Source organism: Ailuropoda melanoleuca, chromosome 6, assembly GCF_002007445.2.
Source record: "Ailuropoda melanoleuca isolate Jingjing chromosome 6, ASM200744v2, whole genome shotgun sequence".
Lineage (NCBI taxonomy): Eukaryota > Metazoa > Chordata > Mammalia > Carnivora > Ursidae > Ailuropoda > Ailuropoda melanoleuca.
The window spans coordinates 114,894,639-114,913,080 of record NC_048223.1 but is presented as its reverse complement, the minus strand read 5'-3'; the positions used below and the strand labels follow the sequence as shown (position 1 = coordinate 114,913,080).

Below are 18,442 nucleotides of genomic sequence, written 5' to 3'. Positions count from 1 at the left end.
TCTTTGACATTTCAATGAAAACAAGTGGTACAAAAGAAATAGAGGCATCCCAATTATTTCTGTAACTAAGCAATAAAATGAGAAAAATAACAAGACTATCAACATTAACAGAAGGCTTTAAAGGATACAAAGCTCTTGCCCACATGGGCCTGCAGCCAACAAATGATAACCCAAAATGAGTTACTTTGTCTCCTCCCCTGAGTTCAAACGTAGTGATAACATACAAGATAATAAGAATGTTGCTGATTGTCAGAACATACTCAGCAATTCATACAAAATCTTGAGGTAACAGCTGGAAAGATAGAAGGTGGTTAGGCCTCTTATAGGAAGTAAATGGTGGCCTGCATTAGGAGAGGGCCAGAGCCCACACTGTAGGATAGGTGATGGCTACCCCACCTGTTGGGGGCAGGAAAGCAGCAGAAACAGCCCAGTGCCAGCCCAAGGCTGCAAACTAATGTTAGAGTAGCTTTACAGCTCAGCTGGGGGTGGAATCCCAGAGCCATACATGTGGGGGCCTGGACAACCCCTAAGCATTCACTTCTCCTGACCTCAACTGTGGACCTCCAACTGCATTAGAGAGAGGCTACCATCTGATAGGAATAATGCTTGGGAAGGAAGTACTCTAAAGTTCTTGCTAGTGAAAGGGACATCCATGACAAATGAGAGTGGTGACTGAACCTAGATTATACACTACAGGCAGGTTCCTCACCAAACCACTAAATTGCTTGAAAGAGTACAATCAAGAGTCAAGGATTTTATCCCTCTTCCTAAGTGGATCTTAGTAGCTAAAATAAAATATGTGACATAGAAAAAAAGAAAGGAGACCTCTGAAGAGTGTCTGAAGCACCATGAAAGAAGTAGGAAAATGGAATGATCTATACCAGAGGAAGTCAAATATAAGGGAAAGCCTGTAACGGTATTTAAATTAAATATGAATGGCTTCAAAAAGATGAGGGAGGGTGTTAGAAATATGAAGCATCCACAAGCAGTTATGAAAACAATTGCAGCTATTGACAACAAAATATATCACTGTTGATATGAAGTCAGGGAATAGGTTAAATAACAGAAGGATGCACGCTAAGAAAAACTCAATAAAAAAATCACTGGAATGGCAGGCTGAGGAATGTTCCCAGAGGCATCAGGAAGAGATGAAACAGTACAAATAACAAGAGACAAGTTAAGAAATATAGATGAGAGAAGAAATATCAAGAGTATCTAATGGGAATTCCAAGACAGAAAGAAGTAAGAAATATTAAAAGAAATAGTAACCAAAGATTATCCAGAATTACACAAAGTGATAGGGCTGTGGATTAAAGGGGGTACAGAGTGCCAAATATGAGATAATGTATACCTATCAGAGAGAAATTTATGAACATTGAGAAATGAGAAAATTGTGAAAGACTGCAAAAAGGAAATGGAGATCATTTACAAAAGACAAAGAATCAAATTGACATCAGACTTGAGACAAGGGAGTAATTAATACTTTTGAAGTTTTGAAGAAGAGAACTTTGAAACTGAATTTTATATCTAATTAAACTGTTATTACACGTGAGGACAAAATAAACATATTGATAGGCATTTGCCATGTCAAAGAGCATGCCATATAAAATTTCTCTTTGAAAAGTATCCTGGAGGATTTACTATAGTGAAAAATGAAAGAAATGCATGGGTAAGCAACTAGATATAAAGAGTAAAGAAGGGTAAAGATGGTTCATTGTTACTTAAATATGCCATAATAAAAAAAGTACACCCATAATATCTGGATTAAAATTTCCAAGCAGTATTAACATAGGGTAGGAGGAAGAGAGGGAGTTGAGAGCATACTAAAATACTAATTTTGTTGGAGACAGGTAGGGTAGGAATGTGTATTAATAAGCTTTTAGACAGTGGTAGGGAAAAATAACCACTATGAATCTTGGTAAGTAATGGGTAACCACCAGAAACAGAGAAATAGAATATGTAACACCGTTTAGTAGAAGGAAATCAATTTATCCAAGAGAAACAGGGGGAAAGAGCCAAAAAGAAGGGTAGTAACAACAATAAGAACAACATGTACGCACGCGTGCGTGCGCGCACACACATACACACACACACATGCACACACAATGGAGTAGCTAAAATAATCCTTGAGAGTATAGTAATTATTTTCTATGTAAATTGATTCAGGCAATTAATCAAAAGACAGACTACAGAATGGGAGAATAAAGTGAATAGTCATTTCTACAAGGGATAGGTAGAAAACAAAAGGATACAGAGAAGTTGGAAGTAAAGGAATAAAAGGACTAGTAGGCAGACATGAAATAAAAGTAAGTAGAGGTAGAAATCTTTAAACTCTACAAAATAAAATTTAATGTTAAAAAATGATGATGTTAAAGAAGGAAATAGAATTTGGAAGAAATAGAACAAAGAAATGGAATGATTAGGAACACACACACCTAACAATACATTCTTGAACGCTAGTAAGCCGCAACTGACACACTGTGGAGGTGCATATGTGTGAGTTACATTTGCTCCTTAATTTGTGAGTTTTTTAGCTCTTTGATTGGTCCCTTTCCTCTGTGGACTATGTATGTATTGTTTACATTCATTTCACTCCTGTGACTTGAGTTTTCACAGTGTTTGACAATGTTTTTAACAGATGAGGAAAAAAAGAAGCTGGATTCAAATAGTGCAGGTTTCCTATTTGTTAAAGATTTTGTACTACAGTGATGTGAGGCAAAGTGCCAACGTGAAATCAGAGCACTTCCTCTAATTTCTCCCCAAGTAATAGAAGATATACATACAAATTTCCTAATGTTTTAAGCTTCCATGGCAACCTGTGATCTAGAATAGTAAAAAATCAAGTACACAAAAATTCAGAGAAATGTCCTCTAAAAACCGGCTCTTTACATAGCATCCACAAGGCCTGATTCAGTTGTTTAATTTTTTTTTCCAAAATAACCAAAATGCTAGAGACAGAATCAATTCTATTTGTACCTAGGTTTTCGGAGGAGTCTATTTTTGTATTCCTTGCTTTCCTTGAAGAAAAGCAAGATTTGAAAATAGCAACATGAAATTAGTCACATAAGGGCATTTTTTAAAAAGGGAAAACAATTTTCAACTCTACAGTGTTTCTTCATCTTCCTACTTAAACATCTTACCATCCATGAAACAGAAATAAAAATAATAAGCATACAACTAAATTACTATGCCTCAAAATGCTTTGATTAGTCCTTAATCACACAATCTGTGGTTATTCCTCTCTGTGGGTTATTATTTTCAGAAACCATTCCAGGCGTTATTTCAGGAATCCAGTACCACATTTATTTGCACATAATGATTTCTCCTTCACCATACTCTGTTTCTGCATGTGCAATAAAAGAATATACTAATATAGCTATTACCACAAATAAAAATATTCACAATATTCTATAATTCTCAACATTCAAAAATGAAACTGTGTAATTAAAATGCAACTCCTCTCCACCCACCTGCTACAGTCAACTTCGTTAATAAAGATAAATGTGAATTGTTAACTAAAAGGTGTTGGGCACTCCAAGGACTAAATATAGGTGCTTTGTTTCTTCCATCATATCTGTATCTTAAATTCCTTCCACTCCTATCTGTCAGCTCCAGGCTGCCAGGTGAGCAGTCTGTCACTCTTGCCTAGACTAATAGATTCTCCAGTGGCTTTTGTTACAGCTCATGTCATACCATTAAAACTATGTGCCTTGGAAGTAGCATCACATATGTAGCTGAATCTTGTCAACTCTACATAATCAGACTGTAATTGGCTGCACAAGCAGATGCAGATAAGAGAAGCAATATAAATATGCAAATCACAGTGGTCCCCTTTCAGCCCACAGTTCCTACCTCTAACGGCCCTCGCAGAAACTCTGTTTGTTCAGCTCCCACTTCCAGTGCTACATCAACAGAAGCAAAGGGACGGCTGGCCATCTGCTGTCGTTCTCGAAGCAGTTGCTGGAGGGGGTTAAAAATGATTTGTTTAAAATAGGTTTAAAAACACATGAAATTCAACGATATCTGGTTCCATTTTGAACAAATGGTACTTAAAACTTAGGAATCATCTGATACACGTATCTATGGCTAGATCACTAAAATGAAAATTGTTTTTTCCCCCATGGCCTGGGTCATAAATCCACAGAGGCTTTAAACGCATGGTACCTGCAAAGAACTTTCCCCCCAACCTCTATCCCACAAATCTAATGAAATGTACTCAAAAACATTTTGAAAACCTACGGTGGGAGGTGCTCCTTCAGTAAGAGGAGCTACTAAGATGATGGCTATGCCAAGTTTTCCCGCTCGAAATAATGCAGCTTTTGTCTTAGCTGAAAGTAAATGCCATAAGGTGTTTAAGAAAAGATAATAAAAAGTTTCAAAATGCATTAATAGAGATTAAAGAAACATACACCTGCCAGGACTGTTTTGGAAGTCGTCAAGATTCCCATCAACTGCTGTGGAACCAGTAGGAATTGTTACTGACAGTGTTTGTAATTTGATTTCATATCGTCTGTGTCCATTATTTAAAATGAAGAGTGATTAGTAGGCTGCAAAAATTTTGTGCTAGGGCTTCTAAAGCACCCCCAGATATTTGTTTCTTTTTCCTTCTGCCTACTCTGGGCTTTGCCCAAGCTAAAAGCAATAAACTAGCAAGTCCCAGCCAACTACCAACCTAATTTATATTTCTGCCTTTCCTTGTAATTATAATATTCATTAAGTCATGATAAGAAAAAATTGATGACTGGCAATAGATATTGCAAATCTTGCCCTTCTCATTCTACACAGCTAATAAAATTATTATTAAATATTAAAAGTGGATGAGCGATGCAATTAAATATTCTTTCAAATGAGAAGAAAATCCTATCATTGAAAAAGGCAAAATCCTTGAACACAATGAATAGCTTCATTATTCACAAAGATTTTTAAAGATTCACTGGCATTAACTTAAAACATTAACAACTGGTATTTGAATGTAAATGTATGTCATGCTGTGATGCGTCATTCATAAAATTCACTTTTAGATGATGAAGGGACAAAAGCCAATACCTGATGGCAGTTTATTATTTAACATTTTTGCTTTAACACTTGTAACACAGCAGTGACAGTGTTCATGAAATGAGAATCTAAAAGATAATTTAAGGCCTTGCTTTGTCATTATTAAAAAGAGAACATCCACATGCCAATATGGATGGGATAGAAATAATACACTTATTACTGAGTAATAGTTTAAGTTCTTAAATTGTATGTATATTTAGAAGCAATGAAGACGCACTAAAAACATATTCAAAGTAAAAAGTAAATGATCTAAACTACCAAATTATTCACTTAATATAACCTCAAAATTACATTATTAAAAATATAGCTGCTAGAAAATAGAATCTTGTTTGTGTCTTTTTTAGGAGTGGCCAATAGATCTGAACATTTTGTCTACACAAAATGCAAACAAAACGTTACTTCAAATGCCAAGGGATACTAAGTGTAGCAGACACAATGCTCTTTGTCTCTCAGATAAAAATATACACACAGACACACACAAAGACACAGACACACACACAAACATATACAAACTACCTTTCCTATAGTAATATACAAATTACCATGAGAAAATTGTAAATTCTAATTTGGGTTTAAACACAATTTTCTAACATTTGAATAAAAAAGTTTCTTCATCTGGGGGTGCCTGTGTGGCTCAGTTGGTTAAGCATCTGACTCTTGATTTTGGCTCAGGTCATGATCTCAGGGTTGTGAGATCGAGTCTAGCATCGGGCTCCATGCTAGGTGTGGAGCCTGCTTAAGATTCTCTCCTCCCTCTCCTTCTCCCCCTCCCCACCCCTCCCTCTCTCCCCCCAAAATTTTTTTCTTCATTTGTACTAATTCTCCTCAGATTACAAATGGCATCTCATAAAATTAAGAGATTGTTTTTTCTTCCACATTTTTATTTAAGTTCAAATTAGTTAACATATAGTGTAGTATTGGTTTCAGGGGTAGAATTTAATAATTCATCACTTACATGTAACACCCAGTGCTCATCATGAGTCCCCTTCTTACCCATCACCGATTTAGCCCATCCCATCACCCACCTCCCCTCCAGCAACCTCAGTTTGTTCTCTATAGTCAAGAGATTTTTTAACAAAATGAACAGCTTCTGTTTCCTTATCTTACCTTTTCCCTAGATCTAAAAGTAAAAGTTCTACAAAATATAATTCATGAATACTCAATACCACAAACTGTAATATAAGTCTATAGATATTCCAGATTCACTACCTTTGACAAAGAATAGATTTCTCTGGACTATAATGTGACCCCCAACACTCATAATAAAGAAAAATCAGTGACTATCTAATACTTTGGTTCATTTAAAAAAATATTCGGTGAATACAAAGGTATTTTTAAAGATTCCAATCTGTCCTAGGAGCTTTAAATTTCCATTGCTTTTTAAGAATCAAATGCTTCCTACAGTACTGTTTGCAAAATCAGAAGAAAAACACTGTTCTTGCCCAAGACCATAACACTATAGTTTGTGAAACGAGATATGGTAATATAAAAATAATTAGGGCACAAGATAGTGTACAGTAAAAGATACAAATAGGGAATTAGCCAAACGAATTGACTCCAGGCCACTTAGTAGAGACCTGGTTCAAGGACTCTGGCTGACACACTGAGTTTCTGACTTTAGAAAACTAATGCAAATATTCTGACTGAAACTCAGAAAAGGTAAGTCATTTTCCCCTGCAACACTCTTGCTTTGATATGATGGACCTAAAATTATAAAGTGGAATCAGGGGAGATTCTCTTTGCTACTAATTTCTGGCTCTCAGTCGTATCCTTACCAATTGTCCCTCCTCTTGCCAGGTAACATCTGTATACATTCCTTCCCGAATTTAGTCTCTCTGTGTCAGAACAAAGAAGATGTAAAGGACACACTTGTGACTTAAATTTTGTCAAAATTTATCTGACAGGCAACATAGCCAGACTCTGGAGTGAGAAGGACCTGCGTCTGAACACCTGTTTTTTCACTTATTAGCTGTTTGAGCTTAACCAAATTATTTAGACCTCTCTAAGCCTCAATTTTTCTCACTTGTAGAGTTGGGATATTAACAGTGCCTACACCTACACCTCAGAGGACTTGTTTTGAATCCCAGCTTCTCCGTCCCCAAACTCTTGGACCATAATCAAATTACTCAGACCTTTCTCACACTTATTATTTCTCTCCATAAAATGGGACTGACAATAATATCATAAGGGATAAGGCCCCGAAGAGATAATGCCCTTGGACAGCTCAACACAGAGGCTGGCACGTTGTGAGCACTCAGTAACTGCTCATTGGTACAATTATTATGTTAGATTTCAAGCACTAAATTTGTCTTTGAAGGTGGCACACTAATTACCACAGGCCCATTTTCTTCAGCACTAGTGACACATTTTGCTCCACTACTCTCCCTTTTAACAAATGTTGCAAATTTATGAGACAGTTGGAAAATGTCATGATTGTGGTAAAATGAATTTAGACTTGGAACTGCTTTCTGCTGTTTGTGACTAAGAATGATAAAGCTTCAACCTACAAATTAGGAGGCAATACAGAGTGCTTTCTTAAGAACTTTTGAAATCTAATTAATTAATTTTGTGATTGTGATTTTTATATAAAATGAAGTTTAACATTTTGTACAGCAATAATAAGCCATAAAACAGATGATCTGTTTTATAACTAATCTGCTATTGCCAATTATTCAGCATAAAGATAAAACCAAAGAACAAACTGACCATCATACAATAGATTATAATCATACTGCCATGAACACTGTTGCGAAGAAAATTTAAAAATTAAAGAGATGTTCTTAGTGTCACATTTGTGGTCCATAATAACTATTTTATTATTCAAAATGTCTGACGAAACAAACTATGAAATTAAAAATAACATGAAAATCCTGGTTTAAGTATGGCAACCAAGAATAATCATTGATTCTATCAAATGTATAGATGATAATCCTTCCACTCAACTCTACAACTTCAAATACTATGTCATTCTTCGAAGTTCATACTAACCACCTTTCCAACAAAAGGCATACAACTCTCTTAATAGGTTTTAGGATAATAATCCTTAAAAACACACACACACAAAACAGAACAGTAACTAATTGACCCCAATTGTCCTCATGTCTCCTTCCTCCTATGTCTAGATTCTATCCATCCTTCTCCCCCACTTTCAAAGGTCCTTCTACCCCACCCCAACTTTGAAATGGTCATCTCACCTATGAGTTATTTACTGTATTAGTATGGTACTATCTCTTTATAACTTTAGGCTTTTCTGAAATCTTCCTTAAGGAAAAAATCTATTTTTATTTGTTTTTTATTACCCACAGTGTTAGTTGGTACTCAGTATTTGATGAATGAACAATTAACGAGCGACTTAAAGTATAAAAATCTGTATCATCCAAATGTGAATGAAGGCAAGTTATGATAAAACTAACTTTAATTATGATTAAGCCTTCAAAAGTATGTGTCCCCTGATATTCTAGAAGTTTTATCCTCCAAAGTAAATATTTATTTTTTTAGAATGGGGCAATTTTGTGGACCCAACAAATCAATGGCAGGTTTCATGTTGCTTTTCATTTAACTTATTACAATACTGCAAAAATTATGAAAAAAAAACTGCCATAAAGTCATCATAATGCATTTGGATTTTTAAAAGCAATTACATTCCTAAGATTTTGTAAAGGCATAAATGTAGCAATCAAAATGATTTAGTCATTACTCTTGAACTTACATACTGAAATGAACAAAGTGTTTGAATTAGAGATTAAGCAACATTTCACGAACAAGAGTACTTCAGTTACTGCCACAAACACAGTTAACATAGAGCAACAGAAGTGAACAATCAATTTTGTTCTTTTGGTATTAGAATGATGCAAGGAAGTAAAAAGAAGTGGCAATAACTTTTTGTATCTTAAATTAGGAAAGTATGATATTCTAGCATTTTATACAACTGAATCTGCAAGGGGCAAGTCTCAAACTCTTATTCAGAATACTGGGAATCTTTTGCTTCCCAGTCTTCTGGTATGAAACTAGAATTAGCATTTTATGGGAGTGGCCTGGCATAACATCTTTGCTCAGATTACTTTAATAACTTTTTCTAGGCTTCTGCACTCTGACCTATTGAGACTATGTTACTCTTGAAATAGTTGTTTACTTAAAAATAAAAATTTTCTAAGAGCTTCTTGACAGATATTCACCGAGTTTACTGAAAGTGCTCACTTCCAGCAATTTTTGAATCGGTATGTTTGCAAATTTGTATTAACTTGCAAAATAAATTTCAGTGACAGTCCAGAAGGGACTTCATTGTTCAAAAGATCCCACTAAACCTAAAGTTTACTCAGTTTTCTTCATTATTTTAAGGCAGAATGTCCTCAGCTGTCAAATGGCCATAGCAGATTTTCCAGGTAGGTTTCAGGTACATACACAGGGTTGTTTGAGCAATAAGGCGACAAAAATAAAACCCACCTTCACTATCACCAAACCTGTGACCAGACAGAGGAAGAAGAGAACAAAAGTGGAAAATGTTTCTAAGTGTTCCAAAATATAAAGTTCAATATTTCCTCCACAGTGCTAATAGGTTATACCGGCTTATAAATAAATATATATATTTATATATGCATGTCGATGTCTGTGTGAAAGTGTATATGTGAATATGCATAAAATTATACATATGATAATTCAGTGAAATATGTTGTAACTTGTACTCAAATTACAGCTAAAACTCATAAAAGGCCAAGATACAGATTAAATAATGGAGCAAATAAAGGTCTTTGTTGTCATTTCGATAACACAGTGCATATAATTGGCATGACTAAGGCATAGTCTTCATAGATTCTTAGACCTGAAAAGGAACTTAGAAATCCTCTAGGCCACAAATTCTTCAACGTGTAGACCATAGACCTCTAAACGATAAATAGATAAGTACCAGAAAATCTATGTACTAATAAATGATACTTTTCTTCAAAAAAGTTTTTTTCTTTGCAATTTCAATGGATTCAATAACTTAACTGCTGTCTTTAGAAGCTAATTGCCCCTCATCCAGAACCAGAATGTAACTCCACTATTTTCTTAAATTTTTTCAACAGACTAATCTCTCAACACATATTAATGCTTAAAAACAAAACAGAATAAATAATGAAAGCAAGCAAGACTACTCTGGAATTCTCTACACATCCCTATTTGTTAGATGAGAACTTGATATATACCTTAAAAGCAGAATGGGTTCAAAAGCTCAAACATAAATTTCTAAAGTTTCCCTTTATTTCTTCATCTAGCTTAGTGTTTCTTAAACTTTGGTATTTATGAGGCTGTATGCACAACATCACCCACAGTCTAGACTGAATGATTTTGTCTCCATATCAGCCTTAACTTTATTTTACTTTATTTTATTTTGTTTTTTGAGGGGGGAGGGGCAGAAAGTGAGGGAGAGAGAATCTTTAGCAAGCTCCACACCCAGCACAGAGTCCAATGTGGGGCTCATCTCACAACCCTGAGATAATGACCTGCGCTGAAATCAAGAGTCAGGCACTTAACCAACTGAGCCCCCAGGTGCCCCCTTACATACTGATTTAGATAGCTTCCATGTAGTATAACTCTCATGGAACTCTAAAAATTGTCCATATTATCAGGAGCAGAGTGGCACAAACTGCATGGCTGGATAGTACCACCACCATTCACGTATAATAAGGTCTTAAAAGCTCTCTACTGACAGGAGTTAAAGAAAATATATTTCTCTTTTACAAGTTGGGGCATTTAAGTATGGACTGACTTTGTTTAGGTTAATTTAGGCAATGTCAAAGAAAAGAAAGTATGACAGATCTTCCTTATCCTGATGTATTCATGGTTATGCATTCTTAATTTAACATCATGGGAGCCAAAACTGTACTTCTTACATGGCACAAGTCTTCCCAATTGAAGTTCAAAGCCAAGAAAATGGAAAGAGCGCCTGACAACTGTCTCCATATATTAATCACTCTAAGTCTGCATGGAAAATAGGTTTAATCTAAAAGGGTTGGAACTTTACCAAAATTTGATTTTTTTCTTACTACAAAAGCTGTATCTTAAAGAATTCACAAGGTTGTTCATCAAATCAGTTAAGCTTTGTATCATTGGATAGACCTTGGGAGAACCATTCTGTTTGGAAAGATCAAGCTGGTGTGTGGTGTGGAGAAAACAAAGAAAAGTGAAACAATATTTCTATCAAATTACCACATCCACTCCAGAAATTGCTAATGTTTGCTAACATTTCTTTTAACATTCTAAAGTAAGTTAGGATAGAATTGGTAGCTTCATCATTTCTCTGTAGTCTAAGTGAAATTCTAACATGTCCCAGCATAGCCAATTCCTGGTTTTCATCAACTGTGTGTGCCTGCTGACTGCATGAATGAAGAATTCCATCTTGCTAACACTTTTAAAAAAAAAATCATTTGTATCTTAATAATAATAAATAGTCAATATTCCATGCAACACTTTGATAATGCAGACAATATGCTTTTGTATATTTCTTTTTATCTTATAGTTAGCAACATATTTTATTTAATTCACCAATGAAAAAAGAAATATAACTGTATGTCATCTCGTCATGCATTAGCAATAAGAAAATAATTCTCAGTAAAGTCTCCCTGCCTTGTCAAGAAATTTCCGCAAGGAACAAAAGCAGATTCTGAAGTTCTTTTTTATTCGACATTCCAAAAGTTGAATCTTAAAGAGTTTAAACTAAAATTCTGAGCAGAATTTTTTTCTTTTTTTCCTTCCTTTCCCCTTCTCTCCATTCCCCCTTTCTTTCTTTCCCTTTCTTCCCTCTTCCCTCCCTCCCTTCTTTCCTTCCTTCCTAAGCAAAAGGCCATTCTTAGAACTATTTGATAGACAGTACTTTCATATCTTCATGTACTTAGTGAATAGGTTTGGCTGTGATCATCCATTCATTGAAAAAGAATTTTTACTCAGCTCCTACTGTGTGCCAGACACGTTTCTAGGAATAGATATACAAAAGGTGACTCTTTTGATTCTATTCAGCAAGATTTTACATGCTATTAAAAAAACATATCAGGGACTCTTCTAGACCATCTACCAGGAAACCGGAGGCAGACAACTGGGGAATATTCTGATGTTGGATGAAGTGCTTATGTAGCCTAGATTTAAAAGCAATAAAACCTTACCTTTTTCTTAGTGGGCAAAAGCCTTAAGATATGTAAAAATATTGCAGAATTTTGAAAGTTACTTCAGGAAATTCTAAAATTTGGATTCTAATCCTTTCTTTGTGACATAGATGGCATCATTGATTTAGACTTTGCCAAAGATGACCTCACTTCTGAATGAAAGAAATCATATAGAATGGGTTTCTGTAGAAGGGTAAAAAACTCAGCTATTGCTTGATACCAGACCATCTTTCTAGTGATCAATAGGAAATACTGCAAGGCAGTATTTTGTTTTGGTTTGTTTGCACTTCTTGACATTAAAACAAAAAGTCAAAAATAAAATGCTGATTGCCAATTTTCAAGATTACTCTAGGCACTTAAAAATCAGTATTAACAGCATACAGAAGTCTTGTTTGTTCAACATATACTTAAATAAGATATTACCAGAAAATCACTGCAGAAAACATATAATGATTGGGAGAAAGAGATAGCAGAGGGAGAAAGTGCTTTAGGTAGGGTGATTATAGAAGGTGTCCTCATTTAACCTAAAACCTTGAATACTCAGGATATGCATACATCCCCAAAAGCTCAGTAGTTTACAATAGGAAAGTGTATTTCTTGCTCACACAAAATCTTCTACAGGTCTAGGTAACTTCCCATCGGGTAACCCAGTCATATAGACTCTTTCCATCTTGAGGTTCTGCATCTCAACCCAAGGATTCCTGGAGTGTAAAGGCAGAAAGGCAAGTGAATCCTGTATGGACTTTTCAGGGCCTCAGACCAGAAATGACATACATCATGGTCCATAAATTGTCACATGGCCCACCCTAACTACATGGGGGCCAAGAAAATGTAGGGGAAGAAGTAGAATATTAAGTGAATGGAACAAAGGAAGCCAGAAGAGATCTTTTCAGGCAGAGGGAACAGCATCTGCAAAGTTCTGGAGGCAAATCTGAGCTTAAAGTACTCAAGAAACAGAAGACTGAATATTATTAAGCAAGGCGGAGAGCAGCAGAATGGTCAAAGGATAATTTTGGCTTTATCAAGGTTAAGAGAAATTGAAATAACATATATAAATCATCAGGCACCATAGGATCTAAAGAAATCATATTTATTATTTTTTAAGACATAATTTTTTTGTATTGTTCAGAGTCCATTCTTATGGTGTTAGAAATAGCACAAAACAAATGGTCAAAAAAAATAGGCTTTACCATCCTCATATAAAGTTATTTAAGACATAACCAAGAAAACAGCAATAGCAGTTAATCTCAAATACAATGAACCTAGCTCTCCCAATAAGTATCAAAAGGTCAATTTGTATGTAACCTTCTTTAATACAAAAGGCCAGGTGGTTGTAATTTATCTGAGCAAATCAAAATGAGCAAAAGGATGAGTACTGAAAAGGTCATTTAAAAGCTAGATCCCCAGAATGGATATTTAATACATATTACTCTTCAAAGAGTGAAAATGGGAAACTGGATAGTTTCAAATTTTGAAACATGTGCTAGAAAAAAAAAATGTTCCCCCCATAGAATACCCTCACAGTCATATTGTGGAATACATTACTTCCTCAAGTTAGAGGTCTAAGTTGGCAGAGAAATACTTGTCCTGCTTTCAAGAAGAAGAGCAAATGAATGCCTCTGACATCCAAGACATGCACAATATGATCAAGTCAACCTTGACGAGTGGAAATATAAAAGCAGCTGATTACAATAGAAACGACACATCGACTCCTGCCTGTGTGCCAGTAATTTATGACTGGAGGCTCTTGTTACAATAAAGCTCAGATCGATCCTTCAGTAGCGTTTCCCCCCTCTTAAGAATTAATTTACTAAAGAAATATTTTTTTTCTCCCTGATTCTGGGAATCAATACAAAGCTCAAGATTCATTTTTGAACCACAATATGCTAGCTTCTAGGTTAAGAAATTCTAAATGCAACATAATCCAGTTAGCTTTTACATTTAGTGTATAAGAGGATCATGTTGAACATTTAAGTAGTTTGTGACAATAATTTTAAAGTTCTTGAAGAGGTACTTAAATCTTCCTGGAGATATAAGTGACTCAAACACTGGCATTTTCCTCTTAATAGATATTATAAAAATTTTTTTTCTTTAAGGAAAATATGATTATTTTGCTATTAGCAAATGGAGTCATTTTTGGTTCAATATTGAGAAACTCTAAAAATGGTTTTTCTGTAAAATGTTTAATTGTGAATAATATATCTGCTAATTACAATTTTCTAAAGTCTATTGAAAGATACCTACTTTGTTCCTGAACAAATCCATATGATAGATTAATATGCAGTTATTTGTTTTTAATCTTTTGTGAAAGGAGGTAGGATATAAATATTTTTAAAACTAATTTCAATCACTTGAATTTTTAAATGTGAAGGGGAGTTAGATGCAGCATAAATTACTCATGACTGATATAAATTGCCTTTCTTATGCACCTGGAATGGTATGTTAAACCATAAAAATCGAATCGTAAGAAAAATCAGTGGTCACAGCAGACTCATTGAAATAACTCATTCTCAGAGTTGGAAGGAATTCTAGAGGTTACTCAGTCCAATGTTCCCAAGTGCTTTGAATCTTCTGACAAATGGTCATCTAGCAACCTCAGATATATCTAGAAAAGAATCACTTTTTATCAAGGCAGTTTTTTTCCCCCCAAAAGGTTTTAACACAGTTAGAATTCAATATACTGAACAAAAACTTATATTCTTGAGATCTTTTTGGATCATTAAAGTTAAATAGGATACTTTTAATCTCATTAAAATTCCTTTAAATATATATTATATATTTGAAACTTTTCTAATATGTTCAAATTAAGCAATTCTAATATCTTAAATTTTGCATTTATTATTCATGCAACAAACATTTATGGAATACTTCAATGTTCTGGGAAGAAGGCCAGACACTGCCATTTAAGAGATATGAAATACAGTCCTGTCCTCAGAGAGTTTACTCATAGTTCCATAAAAAGGACAAAACTGCTTCTCATTTAACATGATTTTCAGCATTTCGTTTTTCAATGTTCCTCTTAAAATGTAAAATGAACACATATTTTAGATGTGATCTGACTAGTGTAGAATATGGTAGAAGTATTTCTCTTAATGTATTACACATTCACATGCACTTTAAAATCATTTTTTATTTTTTATTTTTAGAACTACTCTGTTGTTGGACACAACAATTCCAGGTCTTTCTCACATGAACTTCGATCAAAACAAGTGTTCCCACTTAAAACTTCTACAATTGAGTTTTTTAATCTAAATTCAGAACTTTACATTGTGTTTAATTTTTCATGTTTTAGTGTTGTTGTTATTGCTTTTAACCTATTTTTCCTTGAGTACAGAATTGTCTTTGATATTTTGAACTTCAACTAATATAACTAACAGTTACCCCATATTATCGTTTGTGTTGAGCCTCTGCTCCACTCTCTAACCAGGTCAGCAAGATTTGATGACAAAGAGAACTATCAAATCAGTGAGTTGCCTTACTTGCTACTAATTCAAGGTAAATCATAAAAGCCACCAAGAGAAAGACTTTCGCTTTTTATGTTGTAGGGTTTCCTCCTTATAGTGATGTCAAAAGACAGAACAGATAAAGTGTATGGATTTAGAAATATCTGGTTTATTTTAATTGGCCATATCCAAATATCCACTCTGGGAGAAAATAGGTATTTGATACCTAAGAAGCAGCATAGATGGTATATGCTCTCTTTTATTTTCAAACTGTGTGAAATCAACCCCTGCCCACTGCAAAAATTTATCCAAAACATTCCCTCCCTGACCTTCCTCTAAAGTACAGCTTTTTGGATCATACGTTGTTGAATCTTAATTTTCGTACTTTGTATACATATCATATGAGAAGTGGGTCCCAAAAGTGGGGCAACTGAGAAAGGTCCTTGCCTACTTCAGTCTTAGCCAGTCCCTCATCAAGGATGACTAAACAGTTTTCTTGGCTCAAATGACCAGCTTATGGTCCAAGAATGTTCCCAAGAACCTGATTACTTCTTCCTATGTATCTCATCTGCTTCACCTATCAACTGGTACCTGTCTTCCAGAATTTATTGGCTCATGGCATTTTCCTACTAATAAAATTTATCTAACCACATAATTGTTCTCCCTATACCAAATACATTTTAACTCTCACCAAATATATTCTATATACTTAATAATATGCAGATTCTCTTTACTCTATTACAACATTTCCTTCTACCAATTTGTCCATAGATCTCTAAATTTTATAATCAAGCTATTTCCTGGTTGACAAAAATGTTAAATTGAACAGGGAAAAGAAATGAACTCTTATTACCTTATTAGGAGCTCTTTCCCTAAAAGTGGATACTTACCTAGCATTTGAGAATGAATCTATTCAGCTGGTGGAGTCTCTGATAAGGTTTCCAAAAGTAGCCCTTTCTTATCTATTTGGGATTCTGAACAAGTTGAAAAATAGCAAGTAAAAATAAAAGGCATAATATCATCTTTAGTAATTATGCTGCTTACTTCACCTTCCTTTACAAATTAAGTAAGTCACTCTGTTTCCTTAAGGGCAGAACAAGTATTGAGGGAACCTAACAAACAAGGACACAGATTATTGGGCTTCAGCTAGGGCCAAAGCCTTCAGGTGCAACTTATTATTCAGTGTGCCTCTTCTGAGCAGATAGGCTGAGGCAATGATTTAACTGTATGGACAAGAAAAGCCTTTAGAAATTGGTGGGCAGAAGAATATTTGCTGTTACTACACTACAAAGAAGTCCAGTCCCATGTACATATTATAGAACCTGGGTGAGTTTTAAATGGTTAATGGTAGGCCTAGGGAGTCAGTACTTGGTATTTTGCCTGGAATTCTATCCTGTACTTCTTTCCTAACCATTTCACTTAAAATGTCAGCCACTGCCTCACACACACACACACACACACACACACACATAGGGCCAATACCCCTCATCCCGGCTTTGTTTTTCTCCATTGCATTCTCTACCATCTATCATGCTATGTTTTTGCTTATTATTTGTTTGTAGATCGTCTCCCCATTGAGAGTATAATAGGGTTTTATCCATGTAAAAATCTCAGCATCAAAAAGTATTTGGTACCTTGCAGATGTTCACTAAATATTTGTTGTATTAAAGAATTAATTTAGGATGAATCTTAGAATCATGTGGTATGAATACATGCTCAAGGTCACTCTCCACCATGTGGCCTCAGGTTGTCTCTAATATCATATGAGAGACAAAGTTTTCCTCAGGAGCAATGCCATAACGACGCACTGTGGCGAGAGTCACGGTGAAACAGGATGGACATGCCTGTTCATGTCTGCTTAGCATGGGTGCTACCTGCCTAAACAGGCACTCTCAACTTATTACTGAGGGGGATGGAAATGAAGAGGTTTTGAATAGACAGTCTGGAGAAAAAAGGCATTAGAATAAGGTGCTTGGGGCTGATACCATTACAAATTTCTAAACTTTGCAAGAAGGCAACACTGTCTAAGGGATAAGTACTCATAAGACCAAAATTAACATTTTGCTTAGAGATTTCTCACATTTAAACTCACAGGTCATGGATTTTGGAAAACTTGCAGAAACCCTTTTAATTCAGATACCACTGAGTCTCTGTTATGGTTTTTGATAACACTAAGACCTAGGTTTGGGCAATACAATTTTGCTTGAGATAATGCCAGTGGAGTCTAAAGATTGGCCTCTTCTCTAAATTTGGTAACTGTGGGGCCAGCGCTATAAAAATGTTCTGTGTGTTAGTAAGGATTTGTATTCTTCAAAAATAAGGCCTATGAAAGACCAGCTACTGAACTAATACAACTGAAAGGAACTTTCATGCATCCTGGTGAGAAACAGATAATCCCAACTCTACATGTGAATGGAGAATGCTCCTGGCAAAGACTACGCAGAATAAGTAATATTGAAGGATAGTTTTTGGAATTTATTTGAAGAATTTTTAACTCACAAAGGCAAAATAATTTTACTTTGGACTTTACTTATGATTTTAACTTGAAAACAAATATTATCTTTAAAACTTTAATAATTTCCCCCTTGAAATTTGATAAAGCCAGGTGACTATTCTATTTAGGGCTTTTCTACCTTGTTGAAATTTTATGATTGATGTCTCTTTATGCATTTTAGTATTTAATGCAATTAGCATTTAATTTAGCATTTAGTATTTAATGAGTTACACGTGGTCATAATAACTAGTTAGACATAATCTGAGAATAGATTGCAGATAAATTTCCAGAGGTGTCATGGAAGTTGATTTGAT

General features: G+C 34.9%; 1 protein-coding gene across 1 annotated transcript in view; it reads right to left on the bottom strand.

Annotated features, from left to right (window-relative positions):
- ATRNL1 (attractin like 1) overlaps nucleotides 1-18,442 on the bottom strand; it is a 723,131-nt gene that overhangs the window by 228,731 nt on the left and 475,958 nt on the right. The window contains exon 26 of the mRNA XM_034663626.1: nucleotides 3,853-3,960. Coding sequence (XP_034519517.1) covers nucleotides 3,853-3,960 — 108 coding nt within the window. The remainder of the gene's footprint in view (nucleotides 1-3,852; nucleotides 3,961-18,442) is intronic.